Genomic DNA, 22,718 nt, shown 5'->3' with positions numbered 1-22,718 from the left:
TTAGACCGACAGTTTTCCGCGAAGAACCGCAAGGTGTTAATTGTCCTTGAAAACTGTAGTGCACATAACAGTGCCACCGGACTGAACAACATTGAAGTTGTTTTTTTGCCGCCCAACACTACATCGGCCCTCCAACCGATGGACCAAGGTATAATTCAGTATGTGAAGACTAAATACCGCAGGCGCGTGCTGGAACACATGCTACGCTGCAATGAAGTCGGTAAGCAGTACGACGTGGATCTTCTGAGCGCGGTCAACATTCTTGCCTACGTTTGGAAGAACACGCCTGCGCACGTCATCGCTAACTGTTTTCGACGCAGTGGCTTCGTTTTGCCTGAGCCCTGCAATGACACAGTGGCAGAAGTGTCGCCAGACGACAATGCAGATGACTGCCCGGATTTCGGAGGTGTGCTCCCGGATGCGGTGACACTCGCCGATTACATCAGCATTGATGACGGCGTTGCTACAGCCGGCTCTCTAACTGAGGAAGAAATTGTCCGGGACGTACTGCACGGCGAATTCGGAGGAGGAAGAGGGGCTATGAGAGGAGCAGCCTCGGCCCCCTCGCACTGTGAAGGAAGCAGCAGAGGCCCTCGTTGTGTTAGAGGAATTTTGTTGGGGCACTGCAGATGGCATGCGCGCTGCTGAGCACCTGGAAGAACTGAGGAAAATAGTATCCGCGCGGGTTTCTGCAGGAAAGCAGACAAGCATCCGTGATAACTTTAAGTAAAAAAGGTATGTTGAGATAAAATCGTGCATGTTTTTTCTTTTTTGTTCTCTCGATAATTCGGACATTCGGTTAATTCGGACATATCTTACGGTCCCTAGAAGTCTGAATTAACGAGCTTTTACTGTACCTCTATATAGTGAAAAATGCAGGGCACACACAGTGAAGACTGTGCATAGAAAGAAAATGACTATAGTACTCTTCTTACACAAGTGTAAGAGGAATACAATAGTCATCTTTCTATACATACTGAATCTGCAAGTGTGAAACTGCACAGTAAACCATTTGCACATAAATACGAAGTAACCAAAACTTTTTTTTTTTTTTTTACACAACATATACCTATGAAATGCATCCATTTTACACTAAGGCACTTACCAGAAGAACTCTGCGAAGGTTTTGGAGGGCTCTCTTGTGATACATGCAGCTTCCAGAGCTGAAGCCCATCTCCTTTGCTATCTCCAAAATCTTTTGAGCCTCGGGAACCCTCCCTCGATTTTGACTTCTTGGGCTAAAAAAGATTAGAAGAAAATTATGGCGGACACTTAAGCTCCGCTTTTAAGGGTATGACGCGATAGCGTAGGCTACCAGCCCACATATAAGGCCCTACTTTAACCAAGCCGTATGAACGTGCCTGCGTGGCCTACGGGTAACATGAATGCAGGAGGCCTGGCAGGCTGGTTCTGATATCGCCCTTCCATATGAAAAGAGAGGCCCGAGTTGGCAGCACCAGGCAGCCCTACGGCCAGTCAGTGCGCATCATCATGCACGCCCATGTCAGCTGCCAGCTACTGCCTGCCAGGGCCATGCTCTGACTTTTTCCTCAGAATGCCGATTCTGGATTTTCTGGGGAACGGGGCCTTTAACGATATCACGTTAAAATAACCACCTTTGCTACACAATGCAATCAAAAGTGACTGGTCACAATGACCACATGAAGCATTCCATGGAAAACGAATGAAGCTTGGTATCTCCTGGTATCTAACACTGGTGTTCCTTAGGCGAAAAAGCCACTTCTTTAACTCAGAAACTCAGTTTTTAAACATTAGTGGCAGGCTTCCCAAAGACACCTGATATAAGAAATGAGCTCCTCATTATTGTATCTGCTCAAGCTTGTTAATGTCTTATTCAGAGAAAGGGTCCCAAACATCACAGGCATACTGCAAATGAGACAAAGTTAGCAAGTTATAGGCCAGAGCTTGTGTCTGACTTGACCGAGTCTGAAGCAGGCAGATGCACAAATACTGCCAATATGGGTAGACCATCTCAAGTGGTTTGCAAGTGCTGCACAAAACAGCTTGAAACAAGTCAGTCTGAGATATCAGCATCTGCTTGATAGGGAACTGGTACGCAAAAGGAGACTTGTTGTTTGTAATGTGCATAAAAACAACCGGGATGAAGTTTTATATGCCAGGGATCGCACCAATTAAAGTAGCATTAAGACTTTCATTATGACACCATTCATAATAATAAATGGTATCTTAACTACGCACTTAAAGCGAGACAATATGCTGCATGCTGGGACCGTCATGTGTCAAAATGCTCCATCAAGCATTTCACTGCTTCGGAAGCTATGTACAGACACATCTTCATGGACTGGCAAGGTTGAGTGGCCATCACAATTGATCATGCACTTGTCGTTCTTGCATCTCAACATAATCCAGCTCTGACAGGCAATCTTTAGTGCCGAGCAAGCATGTGTCCACACTATAGTCATCATGCTCTCCGACATATAAGTGGACACAACTTTTGCAGTGCCTCGCATCACATCACCACCCAATGGTGTTGAGGTTGCTCCTGACTACTAGCAGAAGTAGCCTTGAAATTAACTTTCGGCAACGCCTCATTATACTGTCACTATGAAAATTTGCCCTACAACATAAATAACAGAAAAAGGTAGCACTATTCAGAGACTTTCACATAGTAGTTAAGCACCTATATAAAGAAACACTGCTAGCTGCAGTAATTAGCATTCATCACATAGTTCTGTATAATGCAGGTATCAAACCTGAGAGCTTCCCTCTGGTGTATCCATCCACTTACTGAAACGAACACTCAGACGCCCAACCAACGCACATCATCTGGTCTGGATAACCGACCGTAATAGTTTGCCTCAAAATTTCGTGGAATGAGACCTCAGGCTGTTTGCTGAATGCCACATTTCTTTGGCACAGTTTCTGCTGCTTGTCAAGTTACGACATATGGATGATATTACTAATATGTTCTCTCAGTTAACGTAACTGCCTCTGAAGCAGAAACCTAAGCCAAAAACATGTGCTCACTCACTCCCTCCACCCTTTCTTTTCTAAGTCTCTGATGTCTCCCAAAGTGTAGTTTTTATATATTCAGTTGAGGCAATTGCATTTCCTTAGTGTGAGGGTTGCTCTACTATCAGGGACAAAAGTCCTTGGAACACAACAATGGCAACCAAAGCAAATAGCTTTTTTATCAGCCAGTAATTTCAAAACATTCTCTCGGACCAATTTTCAAGGTGCTCGACAACTTTCTTATTCACACCTGAGCATTTAAAACCATATTTAAAATGTTCATCCATTCATTATTTAGAAAATTAGGCAGCTAGGTGAGATTAGGAAAATAGCAGCTGGCTGCAGCTGGCACAGGAGCAGGTTAAGGGGAGATGCGGGTCGAAAAACGCGGGTTTTTTCGAAAATGACGGATTTTTTGTTTTTACTTGTTTTGTCAAGTTTAGTATCTCTACTTTCATGAAAATAAAAATCAAAGCTGAGTTTAAACAGGAAATAGGCTGAAATTACGTTTAAAGAGCGCACGGTGGCGGTTAAATGACCGAAAGTATGCTATCTTCGAGCGTCCCGCGGTCGGCATAGCGCAGTTCATCGCCGTTGCGGATCACGTGAGGAGATCAGCCAAGCCGCATTCTCCCAATCACCACAGTTGCCCGGCGACTAAAACGCAAGCAATAATAAAAAAAAGCATGCCCACGTCGCGTTTTTCGAGCGCTGCGACTGGTTTTCAAATCACGTGGTACGAATCAAGCCTCGCCATTGGCCGCCGCGCGCGCGCATGTGGCGAAGCCCACTTGCTGGCTCCATGCTATGTCGAGGTGCATTTCTGAGTGACGATCGTTCGGCAACTTTATCTTCGTCACGGATGAAGCACAATTGAACTGGCGCAGTCACCGAGGAGTGAAATACCGTTCTGTTCACAAATATAGAGGACGTTGGCGAAAATCGAAAGAGAAGACTCGTCCAGTGACAACTCGACCTGTGGCAGTTAGGCCTAGTGGAACCGACGCCGATCCCTCCAGCGTTTCAGATGCCTCCGAGGAATTTGAAGCGGCGTTAGATTGTCCGAGTGCCTCGGAAAAAAAGATTGGGCATTTCTAAGGTGAGGAAATAGCCTGCGATGAGGTGTCATCTGTAGTTACTGACTTGGCAGCGGTGAACGTTCTTGTGCGCGGCGCGATTTGCCCAAGCCAGCGTTCAGGACTTCCAGTATTCGGGAACCGGCCGCAAAGCGCAGACTCGCTTCGTTTCTTGAACTACTCTGTGAGAACTCTGCCTGCCCGCAATGTGTGCTTTCCACAACATACTGATTGCGGCGAGTTATGGTGTGCAGGGATGCGAGCAGAGATTGACAGCGGGAGCTCGGATGAAAGCTTCGTCGTCAACGTCAAAGCTGCTGTGGCGGCCTGTTTTATAGGAATTGGATATGAGCAGCTAGTGCGATTTTCCTCAATTATTGGACTCCACAAGCCAATGCATCATAGCTTGGCGCATCCAGAGAAATAACAATGCAGAAACAAATGTCCTTGAAGCTGACTGCGGAAGCGAACGCAAATCGCCGCACACTGAAGAAAAAAAGCGCATGTCGGAGTCCACTCGCAAGGGTCATGAGGGAGCAACATATGCTGCAGGAAGTTTCTAGTGCCAGTGGCTGCTTTATGGACAATTTTCTTCTTTTGAACCAAAGTTTGATCGGAATTGAAGCTCTCTTTTTAAAATAAACATGCAATTTTAACTTCAAATGCATTTTTCTCGAAATGCAATTTTGGGCAATTTTCAGCGTTTGCCCTTCATGTTTTTGGTACTTCTGATGCTCATATCTGAATGAAATTTTGCCCACATTTTCTCTGAGGTATGAGGAGTGCCATTATCTCTTCCAAGAATAAATACTGATCAAATATTTACAAAAAAAAAAAAATTACCACATGGTGGTGTCTTGACCATGTAGACTTTCCAGGTTCAAATTTTTCACGTCATTAGCATACTTAATATGTACTTTATTATTAGTTTTTGGCACTCTACAGTTTATATGGATCAAAATGAGCCATCAACGATGTGTGTTTATAGAAGTTTAGTATGACAAAGAAGGGGGGCAAAAGAGTGTATATTTTACACACTGTCACTGAACAGAACAAAAACTATGCAACTTACAATAAACCTAATTGCAGATTTGAAATCAGCATAAAAAACTGAATTATTAACCAGAGTTTTATAGCTCTAAGTCAAATATTAAAGAAAAAGTGTCTTCGAGTAGCATCTCCCCTTAATTGAAGGAATGTAGGAGAGGCGTTTCTCCTGCAGTGGGTGTAGTCAGGCTGCTAGTGTAAGAGCTGATGATGACGATCAATTATTAAAGTAGGCAGAATGATAAAGATACTAGCCAGAATTTTACATAACCCATAACAACATTTGCTTGATTTCAATTTGGAATAATGCTTTCTTTTTAACCTTTATCAATTTTAGCTGGAACACACTGTGCATGCATGTACTGTACATATATATATCAACTAGAAAGTGGACATTCACTATAAGCAATGCTGAGAAGCAGCAATGTCATATCTAGAGCAGTGAAAAACTGCTAATTCGTGACAGCAAACAAATAATACATAGTAAATCACTTTGGTTAACACAGTGCTCTCAGATCAGTTTAATTTGCTTTAGCACTAAATTAAAGTTCTCTTCCAAACGGATGTAACGCAGAAGATTACAACATTTCATAAATTAGTAGATAAAGTGTGATTCAATTGCTTTTAAATGTGATTTACCAGCCATCTGGAAAAGGCAAGAATAAACTTTGGACAGAAAAAAAAAAAAAAATAGATATAGCACTGCGCACCTGAACTAAAATGATTGAGGTCTCTCAAACTTGCTAAAAACTTATGCTAAGTACTGTAAATGCAGTAATCAATCTGGTGAAAGCCTGTACTGCCACGAGGTAAACAGGGCCTTTCTTATGACAACACATTCTAATTGCCAATAATTTGAAAGCAAGAAATGTAATTAAGTCTATTAGATAGCTAGAATTCTGGGTAAAATTTTTTTATACAGCATTGTGATGCACAAGCACTGTGACCTTTATAAGTGGTGCTTCGTACCTTCATTGGCTTGGTGTAAAGGACTTCAAGCTGCTTGGGAGGCAGAGGAGGAGGTGGCGTTCCAGGACTAGATCCACACTCGTTCTTTGGCTGAATTGTAGAGTAGCTGCATTTGTACAAGATTATTATAAAATTCCTTGGCCCCACATGCAATCCAGCACTTAAGATGAAAAATCATAAAAAGGGACACTTACAGAGCTTCTTCAGGAGCCTGCTCCAAGCCACCATCAAAGCTGGGATTAGTGACAATGTTTATGGCTGAAGTCCGCCGCTCCGGCGGAATTGGAATGTCAACGGCAATGGGAAACCGAGGACTCTTGCCCGGTGAGGGCCCTGACATGGCTGGACGAGCTGGCTCCAGGCTGGCTCCTGGCACTGCCAGCAAGCTGATGGCTGGCAGCAGGGCACACGCCACAGGTGAGCGCAGCAGCTGCACAGAAAGCAGGCCTCCGTAGACAACAGGGAAATGGCTGCATACCTTCAATACACTCCCTTCAGTCTTTTGGAGTCATTTATATCATTGGCAGCTTCTGCAGTTCAATCAAGAAATGATTCAAGAATACCAGTGCACCATCTCAGTACAGGCACTCCAGGATGCTTAGCTTGCTCTAAGTGGAAGATCCAGATTAATTTCAATCAGCGAGGCAGTCAAACACATGTGAGGGCAAGTGCTTCTGATGCACATAGTTCAAAACAGCTACATCAAATGAATCAACAAAAGTTCGCATTTAAGCATTTTGTACTATACATAAATTGTTTTTCACATCGTACAGAAGAGACACAAGCAAACAGATTGAGAAGTGCTAACTAACAAAACTAGCTGTAGTTTAGCTCGTGGTTAAACCTGGAGTTACACGAGAGAAATCTGCATGGCTACTCTTAGATTCGGCTTGAAAGTAAAAAAATGGCTTTTGCACATTTTAGTTTACTCTATTGTTTCAGCTTTATTTATGCCATAGGGAAATCCCTTCATGTATGAGCACCCCTTGCCTCTCATAGCTGACCATTCTCATTCGGGTGTAGAAGACTTCTAGTGGTATGGTCGAACTCCGGGGCACATCGCCGTCACAACATTCGAATGAACCTTCTGTCCTAGCAACTCGTTCTTGTCGTTCGCCTCTACCAACTACTGAGTTATCTGTCTTCTTCTATTTTCTCTTCTTCTTTCTTCGGACAGGCAAGGCCAGGCATGGCGAAATGGCGAGACTGTGGCCAATGTAGCTCTTGCTACAAAAAAATCTTCCTCAAGACTAACTTATCTTAAATGTAATGGGTAAGGTTGTAGCAATTAATAGAGCACATTTTGTGTACTAAGAATGCGTACTACATGAGCAGACTCTAAATAGTTATACTAACCAAATGGTGGCTCACTTCATTACATGTACCCATTCACGCACAAATTTTGCTGATAGCAATGCATCAGCTCTTGGCACATTAAACAATGCTTATTTCAACTTCTCTACCAACTGGAGCAATAACTGCATGAGGAAAATTAGTGAGCTACATTGGGCCACAGTCTCGCCATTTCACCGTGCCTGTACGAAGAGCAAAGAAAGAAGAAAAATAAAATAAAGAAAAAGATGAAGAAGAGAGATTTCTTCTTTTCTTTCTTCATTTTCTTCTTCACTTTTTGTACAGACACGGTGAAATGGCTGAAATGGCGAGACTCTGGCCAATGTAGCTCTCAGTAAAAAAAGAAAAAAATACAGAGAACTACCAAATGAGGTTGCTGATAGACTAGCTAAAGAGTCTCTCAATGGCCCCGAGTTGCCTATCCTCCCGGCAACAGCGTACATAACAGCAGCACAATTTCATAGGCGCTCCTATTAAGAATGCAATCTGGATCTATTTTATCATCGGACGACTACCTGCATCTCAAGTATTCCTGGAGTATGAAATCATGTCAATCAAGGCAGACTGAAATCTCTCTAACCAGGTTGCGCTGTCGTATTCCGCCACTAAATTTCTACATGCACAGGTCTGGTTTGGCGCTTACTCTCGTCTGCGCATTCTGCGGAGAACTGAAAACAATAGATCATTTCTTGCTATTTTGCTACCGTTTTACCATGATGAGAAAACGGTATTTGGAGAAGCTGCTGCAACAGCTGGGTCTTAATTTGAGCAGCCAGATTTTATTATCGTTCAGTGCCACCATGCTTGGGTACAGCCACAAACAGGTCTGTTTTTAACGCCATTCAAAACTTTTTAATAGAATCAAAATGTCTTCCTTGCTAATATGCTTTGAATTTTTTAATCTGTAAATACAAATCTCAGTATTCTCCTACTGCGTGCATTAATAATTACCCTTTTTATTTTGATTTTTCATATTTTACTTTCTTTCTCTATTCCCTAGCAATCATTTCTTTTTTTCTTTTTTTTTGCAATGTAATTATACATCTCAAAATCTAATATCTCTGCACCCCAATTCTTGGCCGATATCCTGTGTGGGTATGCGCCATCAAATTAGAGGAGAACAACAACTCGGTAGTTGGTAGAGGCGAACGACTAGAGCGAGTTGATAGGACAGAAGGTTCTTTTGAACGCTGTGGTGGCGGTATGCCCCAGAGTTCGACGTAGAGACATCATACCACTAGAAGTCTTTTGCACCCGAATGAGAATGGTTAACGACGAGAGGCAAGGGGTACCCATACGTGAAGTGATTCCCCTATGGCAGAAATAAAGCTGAAACCATGGAGTAAACTATCATGTGCAAAAGTCATGACTTCCAAGCCGAACCTAAGCGTAGCCATGCATATGCTCTCACGTAACTCCAGGTTTAACCACAAAACCGCAGCTTCTTTTTTTTTTTTTTTTTTTTCTGTGATACAGAATCACTTTAAAATGCTTGCATTCTTTGTGTCTGGTCTGCTCATAATAGCCATTCCTTTAGGGTACTCTTGTGCTTATCTTGCAATCAGTGCAAACCACCAAGTGGCCCAAAGAAACTGTTCCATAAACCAGTTGGGTCAGTCAACTGGTTCCAGTTAGAGGCAACTGGGAACTCTTCCATGAACCAGTTAGGACCAGCTTCACAAGGGTTTGAAAAATTAAAAACCGCAGCAGACACAGGGCAACGGGAGGCGACGACACAGGGCAGTCCCGCTGTACTAGTGTCTGCCTACATATCTATACTCTCCTAAGTCACGATGGAAGCAAGCCTCATTTCGTACTATTTGCGATTTCGCAGACTGTACAGTTGCATTATATATAACTATAAAAACCTTGCACCCAATTCTACAAATAAGTATAATTTTTACTTTTCAGCCCACATGCTACAACTTTAAACGAACTTGTTCAATATGCGAATTCCGATATTTCAGCCTACATCAATCATACACTGGCATATTTTTATTTCACCGCATCCGGCACACGTTTCTATTGCATATCTACTCACTCGGAAGCTGGTGCGCATTTAGAACCGAACTTTTGAGCATATTGAGCCCTGCATGATTGCTCGCGCATAGGCAACAAGAAAACAGAACATGGCCTTTAAATGGTTACCTTGATCAGTCGCGGCACTTATCGCAACAAGTGGAAGACAAAAGCACTGTTTATTTTTCGGCTAATACTAGCACAGAAGCGCAATGTAAACGCAGATCGCCTGCGGCAAAACAGGATCGATACCATTCATTTTTCTGACGGAGCGGCCATCCGCATAGCGCAGTGGCGTGAAAGCAGGAGAGGCACGACACGCTGCCGGATGTTGGTGACCGCAACCTGATGCGGACCAACAATCAAAGAACAGTTATTAATCGCCTAAGATCCACCCTTTTTCCCAACAGAAGAGATAGCTTGGAGCAGCAATTGGCAGCGAAAGTCCATCGATCGAAACTGCACTTCCACATTACTGTCAAAGAGATATGCCGCGGAAACAGAAGCTGAATGCGGGTTCATCACCGTTCTTGCATCCCAGCGTACTTCCACAAGTTTCAAGCAACGGAAAGGTTCTTCGTACCTTTTCTTGTGCGCGCCTTTTCTTTTTTGATGTCAGCGTTGGTGTGCAATAAACAGCTCCCTCCTCCATCACACAAATCCATCACACCACCACCTCGGAAGTGTTACCATGACGACGAAAATAAGAAATGAAGTTTAGATGAAAAAATACAAACGTGGTCGTCTTCAGCAGCCAAGATCAGAAATTTTCTTACTCAAATTTAAAATATTCATTACTCTATTTTTGTTTTTGTTTTGTTTTTTACAAATTCGCGATAAGTTTCTACGAGGCAGCGAAGAAACGGATGAGACACGACACTCGAAACTTGACTCGCGCGGTTTTTCACTTTCGGTTTGCATCCCCTCTCATGTTCCCGAAAGGTCTAGAGTACTAAAAGTAGGGCGGCTACCAGTGTACAAAGGATACAACAGCAGCAACAAAAGACGTTTACCTTTCCCATTGATTGTAGTTGGGACTAGTTGGGATGTTTGATCATTTTGATTTCGTTCGGACACATACGTCACGGCCGCTTATATGAACCATTCGGCGGTCAAAACTTTCCGATGCTTTTCCAAAAACAGATGTGGCATGCATATGCAGTAAATATTTACCTATTTACTTCTGCCCGGGCACATAAAGAAAGCAAAATTTCAATTCCCGTCGCAATAACGCGGCAGAAAGGTTTGAACGCGGAAGCGTTCTCCATATTGTCCTTCGACCTGGATGATGCGCGGGCTAAATCGGGGATATCGAGAACAGCGTGTTTTGGTTTGGGGTAACACTGGTAACACTACATACCACAGTGCTCCACAGCCACAGTCAATGCTTCGCGACTTCGCCCCCCCAGCGCCGTAAGGGGGCTGATTTCGTTCCGTGCGCGCTCTAGCTGAAGCTGTTCGTCCGTTTTCCGCGCTTGTCTCGAGTCCTCCGCGCCCATCTAACTTCACTCCATCATCAAACTAACAACGAACAGTAATAGTAGTAAGTGGTTAATAGAAATAAAAAAATTAACGGGAAGGAAAAGATCACCTGCACAGGGGCGGTGAAAATACAGGGATGATAATTAGCGGTAGAGGAAATCGGAGGTGACAGGAAGAAAGAACAGGGTAGGTTAAAATTACAAAAATTAGATATTGACAGCTCCGCCGTGATGGTGCAGTGGTTACGGCGCTCAACTACTGTGCCCAAGGACGCGGGATCGAATACCGGCCTCGGCGGCCGCTTTTCGATGGAGGCCAAAAGCAAGGTGCCCGTGTGCTGCACGATGTCAGTGCACGTTAAATAACCTCCACTACGGTGTCTTTCATAGCCCGAGTCGCTTTGGGACGTTAAACCCCTCAAACCAAACCAGACATTGACACTTCAGTACAAAACGAACATCTACCATTTCATAAAATGCACGAAACCAGCTCTAACCTTTGTTATGCAAGTGTTAAGACAAGTTATCAGATGCTATGCTTTTTTTTTTTCACGGAATATAATTCATTTTCAAAAAATTATTCATGCAAGTTAATATAATTACAAAATAGTTTATTACTATTATTACTACGTTATGAAGCTTCCCTCACCTTTATTTAAAAGGTGGTGAGCCTACATATAACAATTTGTTCACGCTCATGTTCAATATGTATTTCAACACTCTGCAAATTCTGCCATGTATGGCAGAAATTTGTGAGCGTGCTTCTGTCCTATCTTCTCTCCTGTCCTATCCTTTCCTGTGATCGCCTTTTAAGTGCACAGCACTTCTTAAATACTGTTTAACGTCAAAAAGCAAGGAACGAGATTATGTGTTAACTCTAGCGTAAAGCATCACACCTCTCCTCACTTGGTGCTTCGCTCTGTGAACCATAGAGTCTGACAGTTCTGTGGACATAAGCAAAATTATAAGCCTGATGTAAAGTCCCACAACTGCAGGCTATGCATCTATTGCTGCAAAGCTCTTAGCAGTATTCGTGGCAAATGTTTTAGTAATGTAGGCGCATCTAAATATAGGCAAGGTTGCATTGCAATTTATTAATATGTACATATAGAAAACTTCAAACATCTACTTCTCAGAGCCAGCAGAGGCACATGCCCCTTCATCACTCTTATCATCTTCACTGTCATCATCATCCTCTTCACCTGTCTCCATGTCTTCTCCAGACTCTGAATCGGAGTCATCTGACCCAAGCCATTCCTGTGTTTGTGGATCCATTGGAACAAGCACCTTCCATCTGTCCAACTTGTGCAAGTCGAGCGCATACATGTCTGAAAGCGTGAACTGCCGGTCACTGTCTTCAAACATCCCTCCGTACAAGTAGAAGATCCCATGCTTGATGGCCAAGCAGCTGCCCATACGAGGGGCTGGAACAAAGGATTCTTTAGGTGTTTCTGAAGACGCTGCTTCCTGGCTCGTGGCATCAGCTGTTGGTTTTTCCTTTGATGGACCAATCTTAACAGTGAAGACACCATCATCCGATGTCACAACCTGAAAAAGTGTTTCAGAAAATAACAATGCATTAAAGCCTTAGCATCACTATATACTTAAATATCTGCTACATCCATGTGATGCACAGACTAACTTTGTGAACACAGCACAAAGAGCAAGGACAAAGAAAAGTGCTTTTGTTGTTGGTGGCAGTTATGCTTATAGGTTGTCGGTGCTAAACCTGTGCTTCCGACAGTTTGCCCTCATTTCCTGCACTGTGTTCATAAATGCCATTCTAGCAGGCACATTTGAGGGCAAATTTGATCAAACCACCATAGGAGTGAACACTGTCCACCGCTGCTTGTACATCGATTTCATCACTTCTGGATGTGTAAAACTGGTTCAAGATACCCAAAGACAAAGTCAAATAGATAGGACAAGGGCAGCGAACAAATCGCCTTAAGAGGTCAACATGCAATCCCAAGGTGCAGCGCTTTTTGCCTCAGGGACAGCCAGCGATACAGTTGAGATTGAAACATAAATTAGGTGGTAAAATACTTTTAAGCGAATTACGGTGAAGGACAGAAAAGACGGCACTGTTGTCAGTGAAATACATAGCACAACTGCTGCAGCATGGGATACTTCAAATCTTGCCCTAAGCAGCACCATACTTACAGGTTCATCGATATGGAGCTTATGCAAGTCCTCATGTGGCCCGTCCTCCTTGGCACCAACATCAGTCAGTTGTGCATCTGTCTTTTCCCCAGGGGCTCGCAACACAACCTGTCGCCAGAAGCCCCTGTCCATGTCAAGACAGAGCAAGTCATTAAAGAAGTGGCCAACCAGAGTCTCCTCCTCCTCCTGGTCTTGGACACCCCCAAAGAAATAGGCTCGGCAACTCTGTGGTTGGACAGCCACTGACATGCCACTTCGAGGACCTGGCCGGCAGCCAGACTGCTTCATAGTGGACCACTTCCACTTGCCAGGGCTGTGCGCTGAAAAAACAGAAGTCCTTTTACAGCCAACCACATGCCACTATATAATACCTCAAAGCTACAAGTTTATACAATCGATCCATTGGCATATGTTTTACAAGGCATGTGCAATAATTCCACAGTCATCAACAAGCAGTTTGCCAGGCACTTTTAGGACATAGACAAGCTCTACTCTGCAATTTCCTGCAGGACTTCTCTGTGCAACGGATAAAAGTTAGCTCATCTGTACACTTCCGTCATGCATACATACAGCCACAGCCACCATTGTCCATTAGCATCAGCACTGGCAGCTGGTTTAATTCCGCATAACTGTTTTCACCAACAGAGCAAGCAAAAGAATTCAGCCCTTGATGTCACATGGTGAAACCTGGAACTTAAGAAGTTAAGCATCTGTTAGCAAAATAAATTATGAGCAAATGGTTCCAGCTTTGTGAAGGTTTGTAAAGGGTGAAAGTTGAAGGTCAACTCCCACAGTGTCAACCATATAGTTTAAGCTTTAACTCAGAGGGGCTGCATAATGCTGCTAGATATGAAATTCGGTTAATGATCAACAGCTCGCTAACAGCACATGAAACTTGTCCGCAAGCTACATTATGCATATGTTCCCACGTCCAATTTAATGATACTAATTCTTTAATGCCAACCAGTGAATGCTAACAGAAATAACTGTACACCTTTCCATGCATGAAACCATTAGCTACAGGATAATGGTTATTCACATTTCAGGCTCTACTCTCCTTATGCCATTATTCAGTGACCTTGAACGCTGATTACAAAAAAAAAAAACAAGCACTGATATTAACTGATCCTGAATCACAAAGAGGAAGCCTTCACTGGTAGCTACAACTGAAGAAATCCTATCAAATTATTTTACTTAAACACATAATTTAACAACAGATTTCCTAAGTGCTTTAACTCTCCCTACTGTACCCACTAACCATAGCTAGCATTAACACCAATTGCAAACACTCTTGTGCCATTTTTGAGCATGCTGTGTTATCCGTCATTGAAGATTAAAAAAAAAAAAAGACTGCAGTTTAATTTTCTCTTCGGTTTGTCTTCTTTCCAAGCGTCAGTGAATTTTGAACTGCTTGTGAAAATAGCAAGCATGGAAGCTGAGAATGGCCACCTCCACCAGCGTGGCACCAGCCTTGAAATGCAGCAAATCTAATGGTTCAGCTGCGCCCACGGTTGATTTTGGTGATGATCCAAGTAACAGTGATTGTGAGGATGCTGCCTCATCATACTTTAGTTCAGAGGGCGAAGAAGCCCCAAGAAACCAGCCCAGAACATTGGTGGCTTCCCGGTTAGCTGCTTATAAGGTGGCCATTTCGGTTGACACTGTAACTGCTTCGAAGCGGTTACTGATGTTACCAATGCTGTTTGTCTCATTTGTAGGATTTACACATCATTTGAACAGGATTTGCCACTGCCTGCGCTGCAAAGGCTTCATTCGGCTAGTGTGCCTAGCTATAGTGCCTATAGTAACTGTATTGTAAACTAAGAGCTTGAAAGTTTTGCTACCATTTTTTTCTTTTTGGGTACAAGCATACATTTGCAAGTTTTGTTCATACTTCACCTAAATTTGAATTAACAAATAAAATTTGACAAAAAGACATGAAACACTTTAATGCTCATACTATCAAAAATTTAATTAAATCAGCTTTGTTTTAACGTCATCATCATCAGCCCAACTATACCCACTGCAGGGCGAAGGCCTCTCCCATATTTCTCCAATTAACCCGGTCCTGTGCTAGCTGCGTCCACTTGACCCCTGCAAACTTCTTAACTTCATCCACCCAACTTTCTACCGCCCTCTGCTACGCTCTCCTTCCCTTGGAATCAGTTTGTTACCCTAAGCGATAATCGGTTATACTCTCTTCGCACTACCTGCCCTGCCCATGCCCATTTCTTCTTAATTTTCACTAGAATGTCAGTAACTTCGAGTTTTTTCTCTGACCCACTCTGCACGCTTCCTATCTCTTAATGTTACCCCTACCATTTTTCGTTCCATAGCCCTCTGAGTTGTCTTCAACTTAAGTAGAACCCTCTTGGTTAGCCTCCACGTTTCAGCCCCATAGTTGAGTACAGGTAAGATGCAACTGTTGTATACTTTCCTCTTGAGCGATACCGGTAAGCTGCTAGTCATAATTTGCGAATGCTTGCCAAATGCACTCAATCCCAATCTTATTCTTCTTGTTATTTCGTTTCCATGGTCCAGATCTGCGGTTACTACCTGTCCTAAGTAGACATATTCACCTACTACTTCCAGTGTTTCGCTACCTAACGAAAACTGCTGTTCCTTCCCGAGGCTGTTGAACATTACCTTAGTCTTCTGCATATTGATTTTTAAGCCTACCTTTCTACTTTTCCTGTCTAGGTCATCATTCATTATTTGCAGTTCATCCCCCGAGTTACTTAGCAAGGCATTGTCATCAGCAAATCGCAGATTACTGAGGTATTCTCCATATACCCTTATTCCTAACTGCTCCCATTCCAAGTCTCTGAATACTTCCTCTAAGCAAGCTGCGAATAGTATTGGGGAGATCGTGTCTCCTTGCCTAACACCGTACTGCATTAAATTCTACAGGTCGAAGTTCATGGATCAAAAAAACATTAACAAGAACCAACTGGGCCACTTTTCTCAAAATAGAGAAAGAGTTCACAACAGTAACGACTAAAAGCATAACAATATTTTACCAATGTGCAGGGCCGTTCAAAATATGTGCAACGACACGAAGAACTGATCACTCTTTTCAAAGCGCCATTGCGCCTGATCCCGTTATGCATTGAAGTCGTGGGAAGCATCACCTCCAGGACCTCGCTGACCTACAACACACTTAGTCTTCACGATAACAGCTTATCTTCTATAATCTGCTCAAAAGAATGCACATGGCTGACTAACAGCCCTCCCTTTTTGACATTTGTGCTGTGAAAATAGCCACCGCTGTCGGCTATTTTCTTAAACCACACCGAAGCGTGTACATTGCTGCACACTCGCTTCAAACACCACTTCGTCCAAGTGCGAGTTTGAAAAGTAGAAGCAGAAGCGCACGCGCGCAAGACAGCTTTCTTTCAGCGCGCGCAAAGCGAGCGAGTAGACTGCGGTTAGGGCGCGCGCGCGCGCAAGCAGCTTTCAACAGTGCGAGCGACAAAGAACGCGAGCGCGCGAAAAGCGAGTTGCTCCCGCGTGCAGAAGCTGCAGACACGACAGTCTACAGGCGAGCTATTCACTCTGCCCGTCCGATTACATGGCGTTGGCCGGAGAGGGCGCTGTTCAATGGCGCCCGCAGCGCCACCCTGCGATGCTTGGGTCCCCTATGGCGCTTGAAATTGAGCAACCACTTGCACACGTGTTCGCACATATTTTCGATGGCCCTGCACATCCCCAGTGTTCAGGCATGCTGAATATGTTCAGAACACTCTTCTTTCTTCAGAAAAATGCTGCTCCTGCACACGGCTGCTTTCAATGCAATGCCTAAAAGAACCAACTGCTTGTTTCATTCAACTTTGACACCTTCTACATAAACTTTCACCAGGCGTTCAGTAGTCGTTTCTTCAGGTCACTAAAAAGTGGCCAAGCAAAGGGCCTGCTCATGGGGCATGTAAATACTTCTCCAGTTGGCAACAAGGTATAATTTTCACCCATTTATTATAACATACGGCTGCTTAGTGAACTGAATGTCATGAGAATTGAGTATTTGACAGAAAAGAACATAACACAAATTACAAACCAGGCACTGTATTATACAAGATGGTGCATATTTTAAGGGTATACGGAATTGAGCAAACACTGATGAAGGCATTAATCAAGCAACTGGCAGGAGGCACAACCAGCAAGCAACAAGAAAAGATGACATGTTGCAGTACTCACAAAAAACCTGACACATAGGTGCGGCAGGTATTTGAGAACACAAGCACATGTGCAGGTGAAAATGAACTGACACTAGACACAAGAGAATTTATTACCATTTATTGCAGTGTTTTTTTTTTTTACAGAGCAGGATGCAATGAAACCATCATTAATTTCCACCTCTAAACACTGTCAAAACCACCTGCAGGCAGTAACGAAATGAGATTTGGGAATGTTTGCTATTGCAACCAAACAGCTACCTTGAGCACCCCAATGGTGTTATAAGGATGGCTACCGAAATCCCTTTCAACTATGCCCCATATGTAATAGTTGGCTGGGTTAAAAGCTGGGGAGCTTGGGGGCCAAGCAACTTCATTAACCACACAATAAATGGTGGCCTCATCAGCCTGCAGCTTCCTGGCAAGTGTCCCTGCAGACTTCCCATGATCCTCATGGAGGGCATATCAAACCCATCCAGATCCAGGCAGATCGGACCAGCATCCTGACAATGTCAGAACGGCAACAATGGTGCTTCTGTGAAAATGGGGGCCACATCACTGCTGGCAGCCCCTTTGTGCTCATTACTTTGAAGACAATTCACCGAGAATCTTTTAGTAATACAGCGGTCTCGGAATTACAGAAGCCTGCTGCCAAAGAGATGATGGTTAGTCTAGGGTCTCTCATGTTTACAAACAGAAAGAGATTTGCAACCATGAGGTACAGAATAATGTGCTACCTTTACTGCACGTGTGTTCCCAAATACCTTCTGCACGCAGCATGGTACTATTACTAATGAACAACTTTACTGTGCAACCTTCCAAGCATACAACTTTACTAATACTAAATTTATGTTCACCTTACTCGCACATTGTAAACAATAGTGCTGAACTAGTCAGAAAAACCAAGGAGTAGACAAGGCAGTCTCTGCCAGCAGTCTGCAGCGATGAACTCACCATCAGCTTGGAGAAGGAACATATCAGTGTGGGCCTTGCCCTGGTCCAGATCTTTCTTGACCTTTTCACGCGAGTAGCCACCATACAAGAGCACCTTGCCTTCAGCTACTGGCAGCAGCTGGCAGCCAGAACGTGGAGAAGGACCTGAGTTGCTGCATTCCACTTTGGTCCACATTCGGTGATCCAAGTCAAACAAGAACACATCATTGAAATATCGATAGTCTCTGTCAAGACAAAAGCAGAAAGCACAAAATTACATTGTTTCACCAATATGTGGCACAACAAACATTAAGGTTTATTGTTTACCATTATGAGAATAAATCATCTAGCCATATCTACTGGTTACAGGCCTTTGGTACAGCAAAAAAAAAAAAAAAAAAAAAAGTAAAATTAAAGAGATGTGTGTCCAATGTTGAGGTTAGGCACCAGCTCGCTTCACATACAATGTCGAAAATTGGCCAAGGCTACTAAACAAATGACAAAAAAAAAAAAAAAAGGCAAACCAAGCAGTGTTTCAATTTTTTTCAAGAAAACAGCTGCAAGAACCTCAGCTACACAACATTTTATAAGGACCCTGACTGCCCCATCGGCGAAACACTGCTATTCCTCGGTGGTTGTCAGGCATCACCTCGAGAACATGTGGCCATAAATATCTTTCTGAAAAGACTTAACAGTGGAGGTAAACTTACCCCCACACTTCTGTCAACTATAACTCACCCTGCATTTTCTTTAACCTACCAGATGTGTAGATTTCGCAAAAGAAATTGATTTCTTTGCTGAATTTTTGGGGCAGACACAGGGTATGTCAGATTCTTACATTGCCTTGCCAAGTATTTTTTCTGCTTTTTGTTATTTTGTCTTCCTGACAGCATTTCTATGCTCGTTGTTTAAGTTGTGGCCAAACAGGCTGGTCATCTGTGCGAAATTTTTCCTGACTGCTCTGTATTGTGGTGCTACACTGTTGTTTCCATTTTTCAATCAAGGGCTCCAAGAAGGGCTTTCTTTTTTTATAGATACTGCATCTACAAATGAGATTTTAGCAGATTGTAAATATAATGTATCACAAAACAATTGCAAGCAACAGAGCAGAGCAAATACAAAGTACACTGCCAAGGCAATACAACAAATGTCGTTCTTAAATGCAATGCAGTGCAAAAGAAAAAGAAGTAAATAAAAGAGTGATATTTTACTCGGAATTGTGTCATTGTTAGCTGATGCTTCTCCTGGTAACATATCCAAAACAAGTAATTATATCAGAGGTGTTAACATCGCAGTGCACATTTAGAATTTCATACATGAATTTTAGTTAAAAATACTCGATTACACTGTGTTAGTGCCGACAAGTTGGCTCGTTTTAAAACTTCTGTGAATGAGGTGTGGGAGATGTTATTGAAAACCGCCTTTTCCTGCACCGTTTTGAGCTTTTTGTTGTAGTTCCGTGTAAAAGAATCCTGAACAACAACTGTATAACTGAGTACCAGGCACATAATTGTGTTATATTCTAACAAGCAGACATGACACAGGGACAGTTTTAAGACCCTCCTGAGAAAAAAAAAAGAAAAAAAAAGTTTACAGCAGCCATTACTGGTTGCTTTATCAATGTGTTGATTCCATTCAAGGTTCTTGGTTATCCACAGCCCAAGGTAATTACTTCAGAAAGAAAAATACTGTTAGTGAAGTAATCAAAATTAAGTTTATTCTTTTTGTAACGCACATATAAACAGTTTTCTCAAAATTTACCAACATCTGCCAATCCTCGTACCAGGCAACAACTAATGCATCATTTAACAATATTTAATCTTGGAGACTTTCTACTATTCCAGAGTATAGAATACAGTCATCTAAATGTAAAACCCCGTTACAAAAGACACTCAAGGGACCCCAAAAAGATGTCTCCTGTACTCTTGTAACCAAAAATTCTTACCAACTCGTATATGCGGCAGTTTAGATTCCCTTACCTAAATTGTGTTCCATTTCAGTGTCCTGTTTTGTTGCAATATGTCAGGAACCAAGAAGGAGCACCTCCTTTTGACTGGGAAGTCGAAATCGCCCCATTGTTTCAGCCACTGGCATCACATTCCTGGGTGATTGAAACAACAGGGACATTTTGACTTCCCAGTAAAGAGGAGACACTCCTTCTTGGTTCCTGACATATTGCAACCAAAAAAAAGGACACTGATACAGAACAGAATTTAGATAAGAAAATCTAAACTGCCGCACATACGAGTTCGTACGAGTCAGCTGCGTTGCATGAATGTACCTGGGTTAATTGTGTCTCTTATAAACGTTGAAGGAGTATTTTAGGGACCTGCAAACATTGCCCTTAGTAACAGAGTGTATGTTGTAACCACGTCTCTTGTATGAGAGGTTGTTAACATAGCAAACATAGAAAAACCAACGAAACCATTTTAAAGTGTCTCTTATAACCGAGTGTCTCTTGTAACCATGTCTCTTGTATCCAGATTTTACTACAATTTGATTTCTACAGTATAAACCTACAATGTGATATTTCAGTTATACCGGGTTCATGTGCATGCCATTCCCATGGCTCAGATGCAGCTGGATACACCTGAGAATTTATGCAACATGTCATTGCTGTCTAGTTATTATGCCATTCAAGACTGCAAATGACTGATGAAGGACACTAATGACTCATTAACTAAAGCTAAGTATGGGATATGATTAAGAACACAAAAAATGGACGAGATGCCACAATATCTGTGAAACATCGCTGCAGCGGAAATCTCTTATAAAACATTAAATACTGTTCCCGAATTCTATCACTAACTGCATATAAACCTTTCACACCCTGCCCGTTTCATTACTCTGCTCTCCTCAAGATAATCTGGAAAATGGAAAGAACTGGCAGGCATCTAGCTGTGATCTACAGCAAGTTAGCCCCCCATTAAACAATGGGCATGGGTCTTAAAGGGACACTAAAGAGAGAAAGGAAGTGGGTTTGCATCGATAGAATGCCAGTTCCTGATTACAAAAAGACCACTCTTACTGAAAACAGAGCTGTTATAAGGTAGTAAAGAAGAATAACAGAAATACAGGTATCGCCACCACAGCCAAACGGCCGAGGCTCGCAACTACAAATCACGTGACGCGCTAGGGATCCCGGAGGCTGACAAATGCGAATTACGTTGCATGTTTGAATGCGGTAGTACGTTTTTTCTCAAACATGATAACACGCTTTTATCATACGTAAACGACGGCGAAAAGACAACGTAAACGTTGCAAGGCAAATACAAGAATATACTTGGAGGCGCCACAGGCGCCCACTTCAGTTTTGGTTATGTTTCGGCTCAGGCATTTCGCGCACTCGGCTAGTTTGTTTGAACCTGCAGCGCCTGAATTACGAGCTTGGAGCAACAGATGCGCCTTGATGGTTCCCATTTAAGCATTCGGAGGCACGAGCGAGCGAAATCCGCTACCGCCGACACACTCCTTCGTTCACACTTCTGCGCCAACATATCGCCGCCGTTGCCGCTTCGACTGCGACCTGACCGCTTGATTGCAGCTACGTACGCCACGAAAAGCATACATATGCTAAGTACCGAAGGAAAAACGCATCATCATTCAATTGTTCACTAAATCATGGCACATCTGACCAACATATACTGCGTCAACAAGACCTTCAACGTGCTATTTGCAGGCGTCGTAAACAAAAGGGGCATACTTGCCGCTCATACCAAGGAGAGCGTCGATATATTGCGCTCGTCGCCCGGCGAAAAAAAGGCCTCGGGTAAAAAGTAAAAACTAAAAATAACGAAGCACCAGAAATACATTACAAAAGGTTAAAAAAAAAACAATTTGTCAAAAAAAAAAAAAAAAACGCCAGAAGCGGTATCGAACTCGCTACTGCTTGCTCCGTATCGTTCGGCGCTAACCGCTCGGCTACGCCGCACCACAAGTACCTTGGAAATATTTCTGGTTTTTATGTCATGGCCCCATTTACAATAAAGTTTCTGCTGCCGGTCTAAAAATTACAACTTCTTGATCATCGGCGCATGCTGCCTGCTCTCACGTCTTGCAACTAATGTTCTGGATGCCTATGCACACTATATTGTGCACTGGATCCATTCTAACATGTGGAATTTCACAGCACTGGCAAATGTAGTGGCGCCGGCACTTCGGTCATGTTCTGCTACCGTGGACGTAATTTTCGCTGAACACGGAGCTGTAGCACAAACCTTGAAGGAAAAAAGTGCGACGAAGCTTCAAAACTGACAAGCGCAGCAGCGAGGACACTATTTTGCTGGTAACTAAATCTTATTTGTATGTAAACATGTCAGGAAGCGTTGCGATGACCGAGGGCTCGGTTTGTTTATACACAGTGCAAGAAGGAGCGCAAAAGCTTGAGAAACATGTAAAGTATTGTGCATTACAAGTGCTCTATGTTTTTTTTTTTTTCTTTTATGGGCCCATCGCTGGGTAAAATACTCTCTTCATCGTTTTATTTATTTCGGCTGAGGCCGTCATTGCGA

General features: G+C 43.0%; 2 protein-coding genes across 11 annotated transcripts in view; both read right to left on the bottom strand.

The window, feature by feature from the left end:
• LOC146204252 (uncharacterized) overlaps window positions 1-10,568 on the bottom strand; it is a 67,397-nt gene extending 56,829 nt beyond the window's left edge. For 7 of the 8 annotated variants that reach the window (XM_084589197.1, XM_084589195.1, XM_084589196.1 and 4 more), the window contains exons 1-4: window positions 10,042-10,168; window positions 6,281-6,516; window positions 6,087-6,192; window positions 1,106-1,238 (exon numbers count right to left, since the gene is read on the bottom strand). In XM_084589197.1, coding sequence (XP_084445323.1) covers window positions 1,106-1,238; window positions 6,087-6,192; window positions 6,281-6,516; window positions 10,042-10,110 — 544 coding nt within the window. In that variant the 5' untranslated portion in view covers window positions 10,111-10,168. Of the gene's footprint in view, window positions 1-1,105; window positions 1,239-6,086; window positions 6,193-6,280; window positions 6,517-10,041; window positions 10,169-10,471 lie in introns of those variants that run through there. The other variant, XM_084589200.1, reaches the window with a different exon arrangement.
• A 1,445-nt stretch (window positions 10,569-12,013) lies between these two features.
• Window positions 12,014-22,718, bottom strand: part of LOC146204251 (kelch domain-containing protein 4) — a 19,690-nt gene continuing 8,985 nt past the window's right edge. For all 3 annotated transcript variants that reach the window (XM_084589188.1, XM_084589187.1, XM_084589189.1), the window contains exons 6-8: window positions 18,229-18,452; window positions 13,103-13,422; window positions 12,014-12,487 (exon numbers count right to left, since the gene is read on the bottom strand). In XM_084589188.1, the coding sequence (XP_084445314.1) occupies window positions 12,065-12,487; window positions 13,103-13,422; window positions 18,229-18,452 (967 nt within the window). In that variant the 3' untranslated portion in view covers window positions 12,014-12,064. The remainder of the gene's footprint in view (window positions 12,488-13,102; window positions 13,423-18,228; window positions 18,453-22,718) is intronic.

The sequence above is a fragment of the Amblyomma maculatum genome, chromosome 1 (assembly GCF_055883805.1).
Source record: "Amblyomma maculatum isolate TAMU_Amacu chromosome 1, ASM5588380v1, whole genome shotgun sequence".
Taxonomy (NCBI): Eukaryota; Metazoa; Arthropoda; class Arachnida; order Ixodida; family Ixodidae; genus Amblyomma; species Amblyomma maculatum.
The sequence above is the reverse complement of the archived record's forward strand: the minus strand, read 5'-3'. Positions and strand labels throughout refer to the sequence as shown.